The sequence below is a fragment of the Eschrichtius robustus genome, chromosome 2, assembly GCF_028021215.1.
Source record: "Eschrichtius robustus isolate mEscRob2 chromosome 2, mEscRob2.pri, whole genome shotgun sequence".
Lineage (NCBI taxonomy): Eukaryota > Metazoa > Chordata > Mammalia > Artiodactyla > Eschrichtiidae > Eschrichtius > Eschrichtius robustus.
In genome coordinates, this window is record NC_090825.1 from 34667959 (window position 1) to 34690019 (window position 22061).

Sequence of the window (22061 nt, forward strand, 5' to 3'; positions counted from 1 at the left end):
TCCACCAGTGTTTGGAGGTCCCCACCTAGACGCACAGTAACCTCTTAGAGACTTGGATGTTCTCCCGGAGAGACAGTCTTTTTTTTTTTTTTTTTTTTAAACCAGAGAAGGAATGATTTACTACTTGCAGCAAGGAGGGAGAACACCAGGGATCTTTCCCAAAGCAGTGTCTCCCAGGCTTTCCACATTTTAGGCAACCAAAACCAGACAGTCCTATTTTCAGACTTTCCTGTCTGCTCTATTGACTGCGGCTGCAGCGCTGGACACACGGCAGAGAACAGCCAGCCACTGCGGCACTCTCTAGTCAGAGCCCCCGCCAACCCCCCTCCCACCCCCACCCAGAGATCTGGCTTCTCATTGGATTAGCGTGAGGACATGAGCGGCTTCCGATTGGTTTAGAGGAGGGGAGGTGCGTCCTGACGTCACGCCCGCCCCCAAAAAAGTCGGCCTGCTGCTCAGGGTTCTGGAGAGAGAATTCCGAGAAGGAAGAAAATAACCCGGAACAACCTGTGCGGGCCTGAGCCTGCCCTCTTTTGCAGCTGGGGTCCCCTCCCACCTATCAGGAGAGCTCCACCCCCCCCCACTCCCCGCCGACGCCGGGGTATCAGGTGACCGCAGGCCGGCGCAGTCACGTGGCTAGGCGCGCCCGCCCGTTGTGGCCATGGCGGGCTCAGGCTCCAGTGTGGTGAGGCGACTGGAGGAGCTCGGGGACCTGGCTCAGGCCCACATACAACAACTTAGTGAAGCCGCCGGCGAAGATGGTGAGGGAGCCGAGGAGAGGGAGGGAGGCGGGCGGGCGGACGGTTGTTCAGAGCTGGCGGTCGACGGCCGTAGGGGCTGAGGCTGCGGCCTGTTGTCCGTGTGGATCCCAGGCCAGGACTGCCGAAGGTGTTGCCCTTCTGGCCCCCGCTGCGGGGTCGCTGGTCCACCTCCAAGAACTCACAACGCCTTAAGGCAAGGCGTTTGCTTCGAGACCCCATTTTTCATAACCCATGAAAAGCGCTGAAATCTCAGTCATATCAGTGCTGCTTGTCTTTAACTGTCTCGGTAGCAACTGGGAGAAGGGCAAGATCTGGATGGAAATACACATGGAAGTTTAAATGAGTGGTTAAAGTTGGATGATGGTACGCAAATAAGTAATGGTTTTGCGTGTAGTAGAGATAGCTAGGCGTGTATAACAGTTCGACTTTTTCATTGCTTCGTTGTAAATTTCTGTGTTATGTTTTGGGTTCTAAACTCAGCTGTAAACAATACAGAAGAGGTTTACATTGGTATAATTTAGACGATTCTCTCACATTCATCACCTCAGGTCTCACAAGGGCCCTGTCAGTACTAGAATACTTTTTTGGAAATGTCTAAGCGGTTTCCTTTGAAAAACTGACGGAGAATTACTTCGACTTTTGTTCTCTTTCAATACTTATCAGCTGCCTGTACGTTTCTACATTATTTCTTTTTGAGTTTTGCACTTTTACTACAGATAGACAGTTTTAAAAATTCTTGTGGACTGTCTCATTGTCATCGAACCCATAGGAAAATAGTAGTGGAACGTTTTCCCAAGCGATTGAATAGTTGGTGAATTTATTGAATAGGGTCCATGATAAAATGGCTCTAGTTCCAGTGAAGATTATTTGCTGGATTTTCTTTTCTTAGGGGTATGTTTTTAAAAACCCACAGACTACCCTGAAGCTGTTTTCTTTTTTGGTTTGTGGTAAGTGAATCACATGAATAGTTAGTTCATGGACAGTAGTAGCTGTACCTGGAAGTGTATCTAAGTTACTTCTAAGTAAGCTATTCAGTGATCTCCACCCCACTCCAACTCCATTAGAATCAGTCTAAAGAGACAAAGAATGTATGTTATTCACTTACCATTGAACCCAAAAGCCAGTCTCATTTTCTAATGGAAGAGTTCTTTAATCCAGTCTAGAATGAGGGCTGAAAATAAAAGTAAAGTGGTATATATTCTTGTTTGGAGGCTTTAAAGTTCTGAAGTGTACTGGAATTAAAATAATAGTGGTCCACGTTATGAGTTATTCATCAGTATTACTAGCAAGATTTTCTTATATTTATGAAGTTTAGTTTAAAACATGGTTGCATGTATTTGAATTGAACTTGTATTTTCCCATAGCACAAAAATAATATGCGCCCAAAATTTGTCCTTTAATGATATTTATATTAGGTTATAGGGATTGATAGTTCCTGTTGTCTTTAAATTAGATCAGATACAACCAGATACTAGTTCATCTAAGAATACTCTCCTTTTTACCTCTGGTCAATTTTTGTTCCTTTATTTCTCATTGTACAAGCATAGTATGTTTACTTTATGGAAATATACCATGAGAGGGACCTTTTCCAGGGACTATGTAAGAATCACTTGTCTTTGCCTTGTCAGTCACTGCTTTGAATGGTTAGGAAAAATACTACATTTCATAAAAATTTTCTAAAATTGTGAGCCATTATCCCTCCACCTCTCTAATTATGTCAGGAATTCATATGAGATACTCCTTCAGCAGTGGTTCAGTGAATTCAGTGCAAGTCTTTACATTTAAAATAATCCTGCAAATTAAGAAGAAAATATCAACTCAGTGTTTTAAGAAGTACCTAAGGAGGACCATGTTTCATACAATTTAGTTCACAATAGAATTTTTTTTTCTGAGCTGTGTGGATGATCCTTCTGGGCTGAGGAGAGATAAGAGGGCAGTGCTAAAGAAGTAGTTTTCAATTTAGGTGAATAGTGGACCTTAAAGCGTTCAGAATCTGGTTTAGATACAGGTTAGGCTTTACCAGGGAAAACTTAAAGTCATCGTATTATTGCCAACAGACGCAGCTTAAACTGATGTTGCTTTTGTTCCAACGCTGAGCAGCTTACGCACCTGTGTAGGTGCTGAGGCTGGATCAGATGGACCCTCACCAAGTGCTACATATTCTTTCCATTTGCCAGTGAGGGGAAAAGGATATATATTTCAGGAGGAAGCCACAGAGGGGCACACTTAGGAACTTAAGCGTCTTGATGGTGGGCATATTTAAATTTGGCTACGTGAGATGATGCAGAAGTGTGGATGGCACCTTGGTATGGACGCTTTGTAGGTTAGGGAGGAAAAATCCATAAGAAAAAGTGAAAACATCGAAGCAAAGGGAATATGACATAAGAGAAAAGGAAGAAATTAGACAATGTAGAAGGGAAGTGAGGGGGAGTTGTTTTTAGAGGGTATATCAGAAGTATTTAGTTTAATTTTGTCTAGGTTTTGAAGGAATTAAGTAATTTGTCCCATTTCTAGGTTTTTAAAGGAGTAAAGTATGCAGGAAATTTGTGTAATTTTAATTGTAACAGCTATTTGCATACATAAATACATAAACACAATTATAAAGTTATAATTGCTCAGAGTGCTTACATTTTATGAGACATTTGATTTAATCAATCACGTTATTTTTTGGAGAATATATTTATGAAGTTACAAGTTTTTAGTGGAAGTCCTTTCTGTAGATTTATGTATATTATTTGTACTATTCCAATACAGGTTTTAAATTTATTGCTTAAACATTTTGAGTATGTCAGCATCATAAAAGAAGCATTATGAAAATACAGATTGCACTTAAGAAGTGGCAACTGAAGCTAGAAAGTTTTCAGTCCAGCTTTCAAGAATAAATTTCCATGATAAATTTAAGTACGATTAGGCATTATGATGTACTTCATGTTTTACAAAAGATATTATTACCACGCTGTAATAATTTCATTTCATCATTTTAGATATGTAACTTTTTTCATTTAAATGACACTCTGAAACTATGTTAAGTAATCATTTTTTTTGTTTTTTTTTTTTGAAGAAAAATTAAGTCTTATTTATTTTTAAAACCAAACCACTAGGAAAATATAACACAGTCTTGAAACAGCAAACAGACATGCTATATTATCATTTCAAGTAATAATTTGGTAAAAACACAAGGTCCTTAATAAAATGATAAGGTGCCAGAACTGGGTCAAGAACAACGCAGGTTGCAAAAGTGGTATCTGGTAACGGAGGGCTGTCCCTGTTTTTGCCCTAAAGGAGTCACAGCTTGCCCCTGAGTTGCTTACTTTTTCTCCTTTGACCTTCATGTTGCCAGGGGATTGTCTCAACAGAACTCTGTTATTACAGGGGGCAAAGTAAGCAATACTGGGTTTAGGCTTTCATTCTATTTTGTTTTATGAAAACAAGATTTTTCCAAGGCCAGTACTTCATAACTCTCTTAATTACGCAGCTAACAATTCCTCTTTTGCTGTTCATTCCTCAGTACTAGCATATAGCACAATCAAAATCCCCTTTCCCTTCAAGGGTGAGTATCACTGCAAGATTGTCTTGTCACTCAGCTGACTCTGCTGCAGACACCCTCAGGGCCCATCATGGCTGCCAGTTAGAGGGAAGGTTTGCTTCCCCTACCAATGTGATAGCGCTTCTTATATTTTTGCAGGGTCTCCAGGCTGAAAGACGTAATATGTGAGAATTGTAAGAAATGTGCATCCACATCTTGATGGCCAGAAATGAATATCCGCAAGGACCCTTTCAAAGTTTTTATCCAGACTACCTCTGTCAACTCTGCATTTTAAAGTAACTTCACGCCCTTGTATATAAAACAAAACCAAGCAAAACAAATCCCCTGAAGTCCCCCTTTCCCCTTCTAAGTTAGTGACCTCATGGATTTTGTTTTATTTCCAGTTTGTGGAGAATGTTGTAGTGATCCTTCTGGTAAACAGGAGGTTGGCAACAAATAGAAACACCTCTCCTTACACTCCACCCAATCATAAGCAGGTCAGATGAACCTGCCAGCCTGTTGATATCTGTGTACTAAGAGAATCTGGTACCTTGGAGTGCTGTGGTTTGGTACAAGGGAGACTCCCTGTTGCCAGGATAAGCACTTGCCACATGAAATTCAGGCTCACAAAAACTCTCCTGTGCTATCTCTGACCCAAATTTTAGCACCAGGTTTTTTCACTTTCTAGGATTCAAACACAGAGGAACCAGTGTCCAGAGGCAAGTGACCTAGGCCTTAAACTTGCTGCCATCCTTAATTTCCTCACTCATAAACTTTAGAAAACCCAAATCCCCATTCCTCTTTTTAAATAGATTCCTGCCTTCAGCCCCAATGGCCAATAGCAGACATCTGTTTCCCAATGGATGAGAGAGACTCCTTCATCTTCTTGGTCACGGTTGGGATGAGGTTTATGTGGTCATGCACACACTTGGTCACGCAGCTCTCCAGCTGCCGCTTCACCTGAAGCTCTTGACTCCCCGCATCTATTGAATCTTTGGCTTTGTCGTTGCAATGCATGGTGCATCGGGCCAGGCAGTCCTGGAACTTCTCCAGCTCGCTGGTCACCAGGGCCTGGGCTTGAGCCAGAGGTGCACGGCAGTGCTCAACGCACTGGTGCACTTGCTGTGTGGGCGCCTGGCTGTCCTCACAGCAGGCGGCGCTGCACCGGAACGTGAGGCCCTGCATCTTCCGGATGTTCTGTCTCTCCAGACTCTTCACCATAGAGTCCACCGCCTCCTGCGCCCGGAGCTGCTGCAGCTGTGCCATGACGGCCCCACGCTGCTCCAGTAATCATGTTTTTATCTCTTATAGATCACTTTTTAATTCGGGCCTCTGCAGCTCTAGAAAAATTGAAACTTCTGTGTGGAGAAGACAAAGAATGTTCAAATCCATCAAATCTTCTTGAACTTTACACACAGGTACTGAAACAGATGTGGCTTCTGACGTTGTTGAGGCAGTTTGCTTATTTAAGAGGGTTGACTCCAAAATGTAGGTGTAATGAAAGCAGTTTATTCTCTGTTTAAAGTGTTTGTGTTAAAAAAAACTGTATGTATAAAGCATATAGACTTGAAGCTGTAAGGCAGTATCCTTACAAAGAAGAAAAGTTTATTGGATGTGTTGATAAAAAAGGAAAAAAATCTTGCAGATAACAGTATTGCTTCCCTTTATAGATAATTAAGCAGAACACTCAAATGTGCAATTTCCAAGGTGTGAAAGGTTAGTCAGAGGGAATGGAGGTTTCTATAAGGGCTCTGATTATTTTTTTTCCCCTGAAATTCACCTTTCCTTTGGATTCTCAACTTGACTACCTGTGCTTTTGTTATGCAAGTCCATAAGATTTTTCTGTTCCCCCCTTCTTTTTTTACTTTCCTTTCAAATTCAGACCTTTCTACAGATAAGATCTGTTTTCTCAGTTTTCTCAAACACTGCTGAGGCAAGTGGACACTAAGAAACATAATTTTGAGGGACTTCCCTGGTGGTCCAGCAGTTAAGGCTCCATGCTTCCACTGCAAGGGGCATGGGTTTGATCCCTGGTCAGGGAACTAAGATCCCGCAGGCCGTGCAGTGCAGAAAAAAAAAAAAAAAAAAAAGAAACATACTTTTATTATAGTAACTAATATTTGTATAGCACTTTATAGTTGGCAGAGTGCTTCGTATGCCCTTACTTGATTCCCAAGGGATAATAAAGGTGAAGTGGTTTATAGGAAATAGAGTAAACTTAGTCAAGTTTCCAAAATGCACATTCATAGCACTTAGGTGCCTGACACTTTGCTTTCTGTTAGGAGGTACATGGAGATGGTTTCTGCCTTCCAATGTGGTTGAATGAGCCTGTAACAACTACCCACAAACCCCTGAGAGCTGTTACAATTTGGGAGAAATTTGCCTGACTCTCTTTTCTTTCAGAAGGTTCCTTGCTTGTCTCGTTTCTTTCACATGGGAGAGTTCTAAACATTTTAACTTATTTCTAAGAATAAGGCAAAAGAATTAGAAATATAGATTAAAATTCCCTAAACCCCTTTGGATCTTACTTATGGTTCTGAATCAACAGGTCATTTTCCTTAGGATGATGATCTCTCCCTTCCTGGCTTAGGCCTTCTGCACAAGAGCACTTAACACTTAAGTAGTGCTGTGTGCTAGGTAACATTCGAAGTGTTTACATATGTTCATTCATTTTACCCTCAAAGCAAGGGACTTTGAAAGGCATTTGGATCAGTTTCTTCATTTTGTCAATGAAGAAACTGAGGCTCCAAAAATAAGATAAAATATGACTTGTCTTTTGTTAGTTAGGTAGAACTGATACCAGAACTCAGTTTCCTTAGTCTTAGTCCAGTAGATGAAACAAAGAAAAAGGATCGGGTAGTTTTAAAGTGCTGGTGCTTCATTTGAGAAACCGGTAATCCTTTGAAGATTCAGTATACAAAACTAGAGGTAGTGACCTTGTCTTGGTATGGCAGGCATTTAGAAAATGTTCAGGAAGTATATATGTACAAATAGCAAAGACTATAATAATTAAACTTTTCATAATTATATTGCATATAGTTAGCTTATCTGAATTAAAACATAAATACCCATTTTACTTTTTGAGGGAAACTAGATTATCTTAATTCAGTATTTTAGAAAAATCCTATGAAGTATACTATAAAGTTCATCTTAGATTATATTTATAGCTAGATATTTTGACTACTTCTTAAATTTAAATACTGTGCTAGAAGATTTAAATGTCTAATAAAGTATCTATATATGTAAGATTAAACTATAAGAATTATTCATTCGAGTTGAAATCATTTATACTTTTTTTTCTCTTTTACTTCAGGCTATTTTGGACATGACGTATTTTGAGGAGAACAAGCTAGTAGATGAAGATTTTCCTGAAGATTCTTCACAAAAAGTAAAAGAGTTGATCAGTTTTCTTTCAGAACCAGAAATTTTGGTTAAAGAAAATAATATGCATCCAAAAGTAAGTTTTGCACAACTATGAATTATGGTGGAATGCTGCTGATTACTGCTGTATTACCCTTTAGAATATGTATTTTTTTTTCTTAAATGTATCTTTGTTTTAAATTAAGATTGAAGGAGGGACATAAGAGAGTTGAACATTTCAGACTGATGTCACAACTCAAGTACATATTTTTGTAAATATGTTTCAGAATGTTTGTTTGATGGAATTATATTGTAACTACAGTGCCTAGTAATTTTCTAAACATACACATTTGCTGTTTCTGCTCCCTTTACTTTTGCAGATGCTGTGTTTTCTTGAAGGTCCCTAGTAACCTAATACCACATCTCTCATCCTTTCAGTCTTCTTCTGCCTGGACATTTGTTGCCTTTCTTACCAATGATCACCCCATCCCTTGGAGACCCTGCATGCTCCTCTTCATCTCTAAGAAGCCTTGCTCTTGCTCTTTTTCAAGCATCTCCCCTCTCTTCCATTCTGGAAACATAGGCACTCCCCAAAGATATCTCCTTAATCCTCTGATAGTCTGTAGTTTGTCTTTGCTTGACAACTTGTTTTTACTGCTGTCTCTATTTAGATGATTCCAAGATTTTTGTCTCTAGCTTTCAAGCAAATAATTTCTCATCTTGAACTGTCCGCTGGCTTTCTCTATGTAGATATCTTTGTTGCTCTTTGTGTTTATCAGGGAATGCTAACTGTAGAAACAAATAATCCCAAGTTTTAAATGATACCACATAGTAAAAGTTTGATTTATTAAAATTGTTTTTGGGTATATTTTTTCATTGTTTTATTTTAGCAATAGTAGAAATTGTTTCAAGTAACATAGATTTCTGAAAACTTATTTTTTCCGTCAGATTATGGAATACTTATATTTCAAATATATTAGCGAATTGGCTACTAAAATACTTGAACATCAATTTTCTAGAAATATTTGTAAATTGGAGTAGTTATTTTAATTTTCATGCAGCAATAGATTTCTATATTTCTAATTGATTCAGAGTAAGGCACTCCTGTGTAGGTTGCTAAGTAAAGAGCAAATTTTGTGAAATGAGTATTTTTAATTGCTCAATATTTTGAAATTTAATTTTGGTTTTTATAGACACGAAGTTTCTCTTTTTAGCTATGTCTTTGTTGTATTTCAGCACTGCGATTTGCTTGGGGATGAACTCCTGGAATGTCTCTCTTGGAGACGAGGAGCCCTACTCTACATGTATTGTCATTCTCTGACCAAAAGGAGAGAATGGCTCACAAGAAAATCTAGCTTGCTTAAAAAGGTGAAAAAGCATTCCTCATACATTTTTGATTGTTGACATTTGTAGGTTTCCAAAAGCTGTTTAGTACAGGATTAAGAGTAGAGGAATCAAAGGGCCTGGGTTGGCATTCCAGGCCTGTACTTAACCAGCTATGTAATCTTAAACAAATTGGAATTACTGTGAAGATTAAATAAGATAACATGTGAAAGCCCTTTGTAAACTGGGAAGTTTTATATGTTTTTTTTTAAGTTCTGGATTTTTATTTTTTATCTTGCAAGATAGATAATCTGTATTAATTTCTAAGCATATTTTTGGCCTGAAGAAAACAAACTTGGTTGTGAGCCTCTCTATCAGCAGGCCACTCCTAAAGATCCCACATGACCCTGCTCCTAGGAAATTGTGGCCCTCTGATTCTTCTTGACTCTTCTGGCCAAATCAGTAAATCCAAAGATCCTGTCTTAATATTTGTATCACTAAGGATCCTTCCTAACTTAGGTTGATTGTACACATGGTTTATGTGGGTCTGCAAATGAGAGGTCACACTTTCAGATGTAAAAGTTTGATCGTAATATTTCTAAATTGTAATAAAGTACATCCATATTTTTAACAAGTTTTTTAACACATCTTTATTATCTTTAACCTTTTCTTGCTCTGATGACATTTTTTTTAAATGTCAACCAATTTCTTATTAATTTATTTTTTTATTTTTTTATTTTTTTTAATTTATTTATTTATGGCTGTGTTGGGTCTTCATTTCTGTGCGAGGGCTTTCTAGTTGCGGCAAGTGGGGGCCACTCTTCATCGCGGTGCATGGGCCTCTCATTATTGCGGCCTCTCTTGTTGCGGAGCACAGGCTCCAGACGCGCAGGCTCAGTAGTTGTGGCTCACGGGCCCAGTTGCTCCGCGGCATGTGGGATCTTCCCAGACCAGGGTTCGAACCCGTGTCCCCTGCTTTGGCAGGCAGATTCTCAACCACTGCGCCACCAGGGAAGCCCTAATTTATTTATTTTTATATTAAGTTTTGGCTGTGTTGGGTCTCCGCTTCTGTGCGAGGGCTTTCTCTAGTTGCGGCAAGCGGGGGCCCCTCTTCATCGCGGTGCGCGGGCCTCTCACTATTGTGGCCTCTTTTGTTGCGGAGCACAGGCTCCAGACGCGCAGGCTCAGTAGTTGTGGCTCACAGGCCTAGTTGCTCCGCGGCATGTGGGATCTTCCCAGACCAGGGCTCGAACCCGTGTCCCCTGCATTGGCAGGCAGATTCTCAACCACTGCGCCACCAGGGAAGCCCTCTGATGACATTTTTGACAAGTATATTACTGAATCATGTGTTCTTGGTTAATGATTTCTCTTTTTTCCCATGCTCTTTTACTAATTGGAGGGTTATACTTGTAAAAGTTTTGGGGTAGTAGGTCCTTATATTGTAATATAATAATCATATGATATATCTGTATATTAGCCAATATTCTCTTGAGTAAAAATATTAACATTTGAAGTTTCTACAGCTCTGCATCTAATACTTGGATTCTTTGTCTTTGACTTTCATTTAGTACCTTGTTGATGGAATCAGTTACTTGCTACAGATGCTGAATTTTCGGTGTCCCATCCAGTTAAATGAAGGAGTTTCTTTCCAAGACCTAGACACAGCTAAATTACTGAGTGAAGGTAATGTGATCTCTTTTTGTAGTTTTCTAAGTGTTTTAAAGCATTTTAAAATTTTAAGAAGTTTATTAGATTTAACTTTGAAATAAATTTCAGGTTACCTTATAGTCAAAAAAATAATAAAAGGACTTTTTAAACCATTAAAAAATCTTCTCACGTAATATAGAAAAATACTGCTAATCTCTGCTTAGTAATTTAGGGACAGTAATATATCATGTTGCTTTTACTTACTTTGCATCCCCACAAAGCCCTGATCCTGCTCTAGGTTCAGCAACTTGTAACAGAGACTGGAAGTAACTTTTATTTTTATTTTTCAAATATTTATTTTATTTATTTATTTGGTTGCACCGGGTCTTAGTTGCGGCAGGCGGGCTCCTTAGTTGTGACTGGCGCGCTCCTTTGTTGCCGCATGCGAACTCTTAGTTGCATGCATGTGGGATCTAGTTACCTGACCAGGGATCGAACCCAGGCCCTCTGTACTGTGAGCGTGGAGTCTAAACCACTGCGCCACCAGCGAAGTCCTGCGACTGGAAGTAACTTTTAAACAAGGAGAAATTTACTGCTTTTTCACTTCAAAAAGGTCTAGAGCTGGTTATGGTAGCTTTATGACATCATCAGGTTCCTATCTTTTTCCTCCATCGTCTTTCAAAGTGGAGCCCTACAGCTTCGGAAGGAGGCGAGTTATATAGAATGCATGTAAACAGTACTTGCCAGAGTTGTGCAACATGCATCCCTGTTGAGGACATTGCTTCCATTCTCAGTATCTCAAGATGCTGCTGGAGCTCCTTCTGTCTCACCTGTGTTTCAGTCCATAGGAATGGCAAAAGGATGTTTCTTTCAGCCAAGTCTTTCTTTTCATCCTTCTCAAGTTTGTTACAACACTTAGAACACTTCTACCTACATTTCACTGGCCAGAATTTAATCACATGGCTTCATATAGCTACAAGGGAATCTGGGATGTATAGCCCTTTACATGATACATTGCCATCCCAAATAATGTCTCTTTACTAAGAAAGAAAGGAAGAATGACTATTGAGTGGTAACTGCTAGTTTCTGTCACAAACTTATATGCACTTAAAGATGTTAGGAACTGGATATGGAGCATCATTTAGGTTTTAGACTGAGGTTTGAGAGGGAAGAACCACTTACTTTTAGCGTCTCTTTTTACAAATGGAAGAACTGAGGTCCTGATAAGCCTGATAAGGTCACATAGCTGGCAAGTGATGTTATATTCTTGGTGTAAACTTTCTTTTATGCTTTATCTGAAATTTTGGGAAATTCTGATGGGGAAAATTCAAACATGGGGAAGAAGAAGAGAACTTCTTAGGGAAAATTCTGTGTTTTAATTATATAAGTGTATTTTAATTCTTCCTTTGTTAGCTTCTATAGGCTTTTCCTTTCTATTAGAAAACATCACACAGAAAAAAAAACACCATGATTTAAGAGCCAATAACATATGACTGGCTACTGTTGTCCAAAAGTTGTTACCTTCAGTTTACTCAGGCAAGTAGCTTGTCCTAAAAAAACTTGTCATGAATATAAGGTGCTCCTTCAGTGGGCGTGATGTTTTGACAAACATGGGGTGTTTTGATTTATTTGTGGGAAGTATTTATTCCAGGTAACTAGTGAACCGATTAGCTGCATTAAAAATGATCTTTCTAAAATTTCCTCACCCACATGGATTGATTTAAAAGAAAAAGCAGAGATGGGCATTAAAGCTTATTTAGAACCAAAGAAAAGGGCACAAGTCACCAATTTCCCTTATTCTCCCATTTCTAGTCATAAAGTCATATATTCTCAGGGCCTAGAATATTTTTATCACGATGCTTGTGATACTGGTGTCTTCTCTTGGATTATAATTGATTACACTCACCTCTATCTTCCATTGCTTCTTCAACAGGGGAATCAAAGGCACAGAAAGGGTCTCTTTTTTCCAGGAAACAACAAAACAATATCGACTCCCTAGCAGTTTTGCCACGGGAGTCCGTCCTCTTTAGGTGCTGACTTCTTGCTCTCATCTAAAGCAGTTTGTTCCTCCCTACTTCATTCCTCAAGATGTAGATTAGAGGCCAGGAAGCCTACTTTTCATAGGCTAAATTACTCTTAAGGCCCTGGTGGAGTGGTTCTAATTTTTTTTTAAATTTTTTGTTAGCCAATATAAAAAACATAATTCGGAATAATTCTTAGTACCAATTAGAAAAGTTCTATGAATCATCAAAATATTTTTGTGGCCAGATCTTAATGATAATTTACCTGATTTTACATAAAACTCAAAACAGTGTATACTTAGTATGATTTTTATTTCGTTTTCCAAGGTGAGATAATCATTTTGTCCTTTGATCATTACCTGTATGCCATTAAGTTTTCAGCTTTTAAAAATTACCAGGTAATGTATTCAGTAAATCTTCTTATCTCATTTCTATGGTTCATTCTTCTGTGGGCCCTTATAAAAATAGCCTTGTCAGGATAACTCTGGGGTTAACTAGGTTAAAAGATTGTTCAGCTGTGCACATCCTTGGGTTATGCCCTTTTTATGCCACTAAAGAGCCCCCTTCCCAACAGCCTTTGGCTCATAGCTTAGCCCAGAACCTGGATTTCAGGTGGCTTAAAGGAGCAGCTCTGAATTGACATCACTAATTCCTGGGTAGCTTGTTTAAAAATACAGATTTCTCTTCTTTTCTTCTTTTTTTTTTTAATGTTATCTTTTTTTTTTTAACTGAATTTATTTATTTATTTATTTATTTATGGCTGTGTTGGGTCTTTGTTGGTGTATCCGGGCTTTCTCTAGCTGTGGCGAGCAGGGGCTACTCTTCGTTGCGGTGCGCAAGCTTCTCATTGCGGTGGCTTCTCTTGTTGCGGAGCACAGGCTCTAGGTGCACAGGCTTCAGTAGTTGTGGCTTGTGGGCTCTAGAGCGCAGGCTCAGTAGTTGTGGCGCACGGGCTTAGTTGCTCTGCGGTATGTGGGATCTTCCTGGACCAGGGCTCAAACCCTTGTCCCCTGCATTGGCAGGCAGATTCTTAACCACTGCACCACCAGGGAAGTGCCCCAAAATACAGATTTCTGTGTATCACATGGCAGGTTCTGATTTAATATGTGGAGTTCAGGAATCTATTTTTATAACCTACCGTAATTATGTTGCAGTCAGATTTAGACATCACTGCTTCTAGAGAATGCCAGTCTGGCCACCTTTTTTTTTTCCTGTGAAAGTCATCTTTCTGCCATCACTTTTACTTCATGGGTTATTCACCCTCTTCCTCCCTGCACCCTGCACTCTCTTGATGTGTTCACCAAGGATATGAGCAGTGCAAAATGAAGTATTTTATTGAAAACAATGCTGAGCATTAGCAGAAAAAATACCAAGGAAAATTTGTAGCAGCAAAAAGACTATAGCTACAGAGTAATGGATTCCTTGGGGGAGTACAGAGGGAGAATGTAATGTTTACGTTGTTCATTTCTTCCTTTGGTATTTTAATGCAGTACAGTAGTTTAGCATAGTCTATGGACCAGCAGCCTCACCCTGGGTCCTAGGACTTTGTTAAAAACGCAGATTCATAGACCCAATCCCATACCTGAATCTGAAAGTTTTGGAGGTGGGGGCCCAGCAATCAGCATTTCAGCCTATCCTCCAGGTAATTCTAATGCAGGCTAAAGTTTGAGAACCACTCTTTAGCATATAGCTATTCATTCTCTCCTCAGAAACACCTTTCCAAAGGATATCTGTGTACCTTGTTTAACCATCACTCCTTGTTAATATAAAGGACGAGGCTAACTTAGAGTTGGGCACAAATTGGATGCCAGCTCTCCCTTAAGCAAACACTTCTCATCTTTCCCAAGTGGCTTCATTTTCTGGGACTTACTTCAGCTCCTCCTCCTAAGGCTCTAGTCTGCTTAAAAGTTCAACCTTCTCTTCATTTTTGCTTCTATCTCCTTACTCCCCTCTACCAGTCTTTTGAGGAATAATTAGGGTGTAGGATCACAAAAATGAAAAAGGATATGAATTCAGTGAAATGTCCTATCTAATATGAAATATAATTCTGCAGTGAAAATCGTTAATTTGGAAAAAATAGCAAACTATTCCTTAAGAAAACTCCATGAAATTAAGGAGGGCATGTGGAATCTTGATTTTTGCAAACTGGGGCTTAAAGAGCTTTGGTGAGTTGCACAAAGTCAATAATTTACACCCAGATCCTCTTGATTCTAGGTCTGTTTCTTTTTATATTCTAAATAACATCTAATGCTATTCTAGCTTTTTCTCTGAGGTTTATGATCTTTTAACTGTGAAGAAATGAAGTGACAAGAAGTGATTATGGGTAATATGCATTGTACTTACTGAGTTGTTTTATACATAGAAAGCATAATTAATAGAGTGTAGCCCATCGTATTTTCATGAATGCAAGCCTCAGATTCTGCTCTTAATTATTTCTTTTGTTGATATAACAGTGTAATGAATCAGTTCGTCTGCTAAGCTTATTCCTTCTCTTGCTACTATTTATAAGGTGAATTGGAGGTGAGGTGAAGGGTTACCTGTAGGGACAAACTCTGAGACTACCAAAAACTTGCAATAGATTCAAGTTAATACAAACTATAACAGTTTTGGAAACTAAATTTTTCTTCTATTTTTATATCTCTAGTATTATCATAGTCATTTCTGATGAGCCATATTAGGTGAGCAACTGAGATTATGATGCTCATTTATTTGAGGTAAACTTTTCTAGTCACACAAGTACCTGTCTAGTAGAATAGATCATTTATTTGTATTTTATGACTTGAAGAAGTTAAATAGTCATATAATTTAATAGCACGTTATGGTTTATGCATTTTTATTTTATGTGTTCCTTAAGAAAATTCCATGAAATAAGTAGGGCATGTGGAATCCTGATTTTTACAAACTGAGGTTTAAAGAGCTTTGGTGAGTTGTACAAAGTCGATAATTTATCCCCAGATCTTTACAATTCTAGGTCTGTTTGTTTTTATATCAAATTAATATACTTTGTGTGTCATAAATGTTTAATTATATAATCACCTTCTTCCATAATAAGCACGCTTTCAACTTTTGATGGAAATCCTGCAATGTATTCCTTTTTCCTGGGAACATAAAGCATCTTGGATACAATGTAACATCTTTGGTAACTTAGAATCTAAGGGACATGATTATGCAGGATCATCTCTGTACCCTGCTGTAGAAATATAGGAACTGTATTACTGATCCTGAGTATACCCCTAAATAAAAGTTGTGTTCATGCATGGGATTGAGGGAATCTCTGAGTACTCTGAAATTGTATGCGGAATATGGGATGTACGTTCTGGGAGAGGTTCCATCGATTTAGATTAGATTCTCAAAGAGATCCTAAAGAGAACACCAGAAAGATTAACACACTGACCTATATGATTCTTTAAAAATAATTCTTTTTTTGGGGAGGGTGGGATTGGGCCTCTTTTATAGATAAAATAGAGATAGAAGTGCCAATGGAATGAGGATTGTATTAGTGATATTTGGCTTTTCTAAGTATAGCTGTTAAATGAGAAGGGAAAATGCTTAATGATGTGAAAGGATTTTATTAGAGTCTTAATCACAGGGGTTTCTTTTTAAATTCTAATCTCTCAACTTAAATGACTTTCCCAGGAATATTTAGTGACATTCATTTGCTGGCTATGATGTACAGTGGAGAAATGTGTTATTGGGGATTGAAGCATTGTGCAGATCAACAGCCAGAAAATCATGAAGTGGATACTGGTGTTTCTGGAGCAAGCTACACTACACACAAAGAACCTTTGGATTTCCGAGAAGTAGGAGTAAAAATTTTGAAAAAGTATGTATCTGTGTGCGAAGGACCCCTGAAAGAACAAGAATGGAATACAACAAATGCAAAACAAATTTTAAACTTCTTTCAGCATCACACTAACTAGTAAGTTCATCTAGTCCTTTTCAAACAGAAAAACAAAAAGGCTCAGGAAATGGAAGTTCCAGAAAAGAAGACATATTGATACTGAATTTAGGAACATTACACTACATAAAAATAGCCAGCATGGTTACCCTTTTTTAAATGCCATCACCATCTTTCACTATATATTTTTTTTTTTTAAAGATTTTTTTTGATGTGGACCATTTTTAAAGTCTTTGCTGAATTTATTACATTATTGCTTCTGTTTTATGTTTTGGTTTTATGGCCGCGAGCCATGTGGGATCTTGGCTTCCCAACCAGGGATCGAACCTGCAACCCCTTCATTGGAAGGCAAAGTCTTAACCGCTGGACCGCCAGGGAAGTCCCTCACTATATATTCTTAAACCTGTGAAGGAATGATTCTTTAATTTCTAAAATGGCATTTATGTTATTCTAACTCACTCTGAACTACAGATATCCTGTAACTGATACTAAGGAAAAATCCAATTTATCTCTCTAAAGATTTTTTTTCTATTACTTTAGATTTTTTTTTATTGTGGTACAATATACATAACATAAAATTGAACATTTTACCTGTTTTTAGATTATTTTTTAATCTCCCTGTCTTGAAGTTTGCTGCACTTCAGAGATTAAAATCAAGTCCCCTCTTTGCTTTGTATATATGCTATAGATATAAAAATTGGCAAAATGAAAAATTGTGACTAATATCCATGTACCATTTCCAGAATAAGATAAATAATGGAAGACTACACAAAAGAATTTTTGTTTGTTTCACCACGTACTAATGGCATTTAAAATTTTTAGTCTATTAGGCATTTTATAAAAATTTCAAAATGATTTTCCTATTTTGTTTAAAAGAATATGCATGGTTTATTAAATGAGTAATGAAGATAGAACCAAGTTAGGTTAGTCTGCCGTTAGTCTTATGTCTTTAGAGCACATCTTTTCATGTTTTGAAATTTTAATAGTTTTTGTCTTTAATTGTAGGAGTGAGTGTTAAAGGCCAAGAGCCCAACCTGGTATCTTGCTGACAGTCTTTCTGTCTACCTCAGTTCCTGTTGTCGTCTTGGGATGATCTGTCTGATACCTTGCCAATATCCTTCACCTCTGGGCCATTGACTTCATCACATTCCAGGAACTTAACTCCCGCGGCCTCAACATGAATATCACCATCCTGAGTTTCTCTTTCTGAAATCTTAAATTTCAATAGCTAGTGACAGTCTTATCTTTCCAGTTTTTTACTTCCTCATTTTGATTGATTCTTCTCTCTTTCATTTCTTTTCTATCTCTTTAGCTTCCTCATAGCCTCCTCCTCTTGCTGCCCCCTTTTCTCCTCACCATCAGCCTCTTTCAGATTTTCTTCCTTCCCTGTCCAGCCTTGGCCTTATGGGGCACCATATGACGTGCTCTTCACAGTCCCTTCAAATCCATCTTCCCCTGGTCTTTCAACCTAATCATTCTGCAGTCCCTCAGCATTGAATTAATCCTATCGTTCTACCTTCTTTTTTGGGATGCTGAGTTCCATGTGAAGTTCCTGCAGCTCCTTTAAAGTGGAATCACTCTAAGTATCTTGCCTTCAGCTTTAGAAGAGCCCTCAGCGTGAGCCTTTTATCTGTTACTAGTGTGGCCCCTGTCCCTTTCCCACTGTGGCTAATCCAAACCTTTGACTTGCCTCATCACTTTCCTCTGGCCCTTTGTTCCCTCCCCTAGCACATGGCTCTTGGTCCTGTCTTACAGAAAATAGAGACTATGAGGAGGTCAGTGTCTGCTTACCCGCTTTGCCCTACTCATTTTCCCCCTTTTTAGAGGAGAAGAGGTATCCTGCTTCATGCTGAAGACTAGTCTCCACGTTTCCTCTCTGCCGGCTCCCTCATTTCCCCTGGGGCTTCTCTTTTTTCTGCCAATATCCTGTACTTATTGCTCTTTTCCAGAATACTTTTTTTTCTTTTGCCTCCCTCTTCTCCCCTTTTTCCTTCCTTCCTTACTTTCTTTCTCCCTTTTTTCTTTTTTACTTACTCTAAATACAGTTGACCCTTGAACAACACAGGTTTGAACTATGTGGGTCTACTTATACGTGGGATTTTTTCAGTAGTAAATACTACAGTACTACATGATCAGCGGTTGGTTGCATCTCCGGATACAGAGGAATCGCGGATATGGAGGGCTGACTAAAAGTTATACTCAGATTTTTGACTGCCAGGAGGATTGCACCCCTAACCCCCTCATTGTTCAAGGGTCAGCTGTACTTTTATGTGATGTTATTGATAGCCATGGCTTCTATCACCTGTAATGTTAGGCTGACTCCCAAACCTGTAGCTTGAATCCCAGCTTCTGCTCTCTAAACCTTCTTTCTAACTGCCTATTAAATATCTTCACATAGACATCCCGTAGTAATTTTAAATTTGGTATGTTCAAACAACTAATCCTTTTCATCTAAAATCTTTTCCGGTTCATGTTTTCTCTTTTTTCGATCTTCCACAAAGCAGGGCAACACAGAATGCTGTAACCTACTTTCTTCTGCCTACCTTGCCAGCCTCATCTCTGCAGCTCTTCCTGTGTGATCATATTCTAGTCCAGTGTTCCTTAGGCTCATTTTTGATCAACATTCTGATGGAGCTGCTTGGGACAAGGAGAGTCTCTCCCTATCTCTGCCTTTGTCTCCTTGTTTATCCTTACACAGCTAAGAAGATTTTTATTTAACTTAGCTTTTACAAGTTTTGCTATGAAAATACCTTTGTGCTTTCTAAGTATAAAGGTTTAAATCACAGACTGCCCACCCTCACCCCACCCTTTTTGGAGAATCATGATCAATCACAAGTGTACTAGTTCCTTCCCCAATGTGCTGTGTGTTTTTTTTCCTCAGTATCCTCGTTACTTCTGGCTGGAACGCCTTGCCCTTCTTTGTAGTCAAGTGAATACCTACTTATCCTTCAGGACTCAGCTCCAGTGATACTGGATCCATAAGGCTTTTTCCAGCCCTTTTCAGTCAACGTTACATGTTACTCTGCTTCTGCTCCCTGAAACTTCCCCAACCCATGTTATCACACTGATCACATTGCTTCATAGTCATTTTTCTTATGAGTTGGCAAACTCCATATTTTAAAAATTTATCTTTATGCATAGTGCTTAATGAATGGTAGGCCCTTGGTAATGTTTTTTGAATTAATAAGAGGCATGATTCTTAAGTGCCGAAGTCTGCCCCAAAAGGGTTACTGCCCTTGGATTCCAAACTGCCGTGACCTCTGTACCAGTGGTTGACAAGGCCAAGAGGGAATTACTCCTCAGAGGAGTAAAGTATTATTTAGATCTAGAACTAGAGAAAAGTAGAGAGCTTTCTCTTCAGAAGCTGGGAACTCCATTTTGTCTTCATGACCTTGTGAACCACTTGGGTCTCTCACTGGTTGGTACACTAATGGCGGTACTGTTGGGTGCTTTTCGTACCACTTTTTCATACCCCACACAATTGGAGAATAATTTGTAGACCATAACAGTTACAATGCTTTTTACTGTGATGTATTAACAAAACAATGGGCAGTACATTTTTGTATGTGTTAAAGCCTGCTATGTTAAGTTCTGTTCCATTTAGAATGGATTAACTTCAAGATACCAAATACTCTACATAAGGAAAGTACTATAATTACTATAATTCACTCATCAACAACTATTGTGTGCCTATTACATGCTAGGTTTTATCCTAGGCACTGAGTATATAGCTTTGTAAAACACCGGAGTTTGTTTTCTAGTGGAGGAAGTTAATGCATTTTAAGAAATAAATGTGTAGCTTGGTGAGTGATGAGTGCTAGGAAGAATAAAGCAGGGCATGGGGCTAGTGTGAGTCGAGAGGGGTGCTGTTTTTTTTAGGGTGGTTGGGAAGGCACCTCTAAGCACCTGTCTACTTCAGCATTTGGGTCTACCCCTCTGGTTGAATACTATTCAATGTGCCATTGCACATTCAGTATATTCATGAAGTTTCTCTTTCTTATGGAAGTTTTGATGCTGAATTAAACAATGAATCACTACCTAAGAAATTCTCATTTTGATCCCATTTAAAGGGTTTCTCTCCAGTGTGGGCCTTACTAATGGGTAAGTGATAACCTAAAGACCTTGTAGCATTTATTACACTTGGAGTTTCTCTCCATTTTGAACTCTTTGATGGTTACTAAAACTTAAACTCTGTTAAAGGATTTTTCATAATCCTTAAATTTGTATGGTTCTTTTCCACTATGAATTTTCTCATGTTATCTAGGCTTTGAGACTTAGTTAAAGGCTTGTCTGCTTTGCTGCATTTATAGGGTTTCTGGCTACTGTGAATTGTTTGATGCTGATTAAGGTCCAGATCATGAGTGAAGACTTTCCCTTATTTGTTTGCATACAGTAGAGTGAGGTGAGAGTCATTGGCTAAAACCCCACAATAAAATTTACATTCCTGCCTTTACAGTCAATCCCACTGGGAATTCTCTGATGTTCATTAAAGTGGGAGATTCATTTTAATGCCATTTTTTAAAAACCCACAGCTGGCTTATATGCTAGTTTTAGATTGCTTGTCACTTTTCTCTCTGCACCTTCCAGGGCTCCTTTTCTGACTCCCATAAGGATACCCCTTCTGCCACAGAATACAGGATTCCATAGTTCTCTAGTATCACCTCCTTGTATTATTTTTTTTTAACACAATATGAGCTATCATGTTATGGAAGTATTACATTAACATACATTTAATGTATCCACAGTTAAAATATGCATTATGTATTTGTGCTGCTGTTGCTTACTGTTTTTTGTTTTCCTACTTCTAGTGAAAATTTCCAACTAAAATATTTGGAGCATATAAAATTAAAAAAAAAAAATAAAACCATAGTCCCATATTTGTATCTTTGTTTTCTTTTATATCTGAGTGTTGTGTCAGAATGAAAACTTTTATCATGTTAGTTTACGATTTGTAATGAAGCAGGACGCTATGGGGCCTTTCTGGGACAGATTCCCCCGCTCCCCCCATGTCCTCCACCTGCCTCTTGTTTATAGAAAAACTCTAGCCTCCTAGGCTTTCCCCAGGTTCCAAAAATAAATTTAATCAGAGAAGTGAGAAAATGCAGAAACAAAGGAAAACAGTCAAACAGGACAAAATAATAATGGTTTAACCATTAACAAAGTTAAGGACCTTTCGCTCCTCCTCAAGGGTTATAGATAATATTCTGAGCCATATCGTTAGAGCTGTTTTGCAAATACTGAAAATCCCACCAGGTGGAAGAAGTTAACTATATGCTGCCCACAAGCACATAGACCCCAGACTGGTTGGAACCAGAAGGTTCATGATGCTGACTCCCGATTACCTCACCACCAACCAGTCAAGAGTGTCCACGAGCTGACCATGCACCCTGCAACCCTCTCCCTCGCCCTGTCTTTAAAAACCTTTCTCTGAAAGCCATCAGAGAATTTGGGTCTTATGAGCATTAGCTGCGCATGCTCCTTGTTTGGTGCCTGAGGTAGATGCTGCACTTTGCTTCACCACAACC

At 38.8% G+C, this 22061-nt stretch overlaps 1 protein-coding gene and 1 pseudogene across 3 annotated transcripts; one reads left to right on the plus strand and one right to left on the minus strand.

Moving 5' to 3' along the window:
• Positions 1 to 453: 453 nt before the first annotated feature.
• Positions 454 to 21389, plus strand: RIMOC1 (RAB7A interacting MON1-CCZ1 complex subunit 1). Of its 3 annotated transcripts, none has more exons than XM_068535289.1 (7): positions 454 to 761; positions 5599 to 5705; positions 7601 to 7744; positions 8884 to 9015; positions 10539 to 10653; positions 16275 to 16557; positions 17542 to 21389. In XM_068535289.1, coding segments are annotated over exons 1-7 (882 nt in total). In that variant the 5' UTR covers positions 454 to 661; the 3' UTR covers positions 17543 to 21389. The 3 variants fall into 3 exon arrangements, with proteins under 3 accessions (XP_068391390.1, XP_068391391.1, XP_068391389.1); XM_068535290.1 differs by having other exon boundaries at positions 16275 to 16461; XM_068535288.1 differs by lacking the exon at positions 17542 to 21389 and having other exon boundaries at positions 16275 to 17535.
• LOC137755119 (protein FAM136A pseudogene) lies at positions 5110 to 5553 on the minus strand (annotated as a pseudogene).
• Positions 21390 to 22061: the final 672 nt, after the last annotated feature.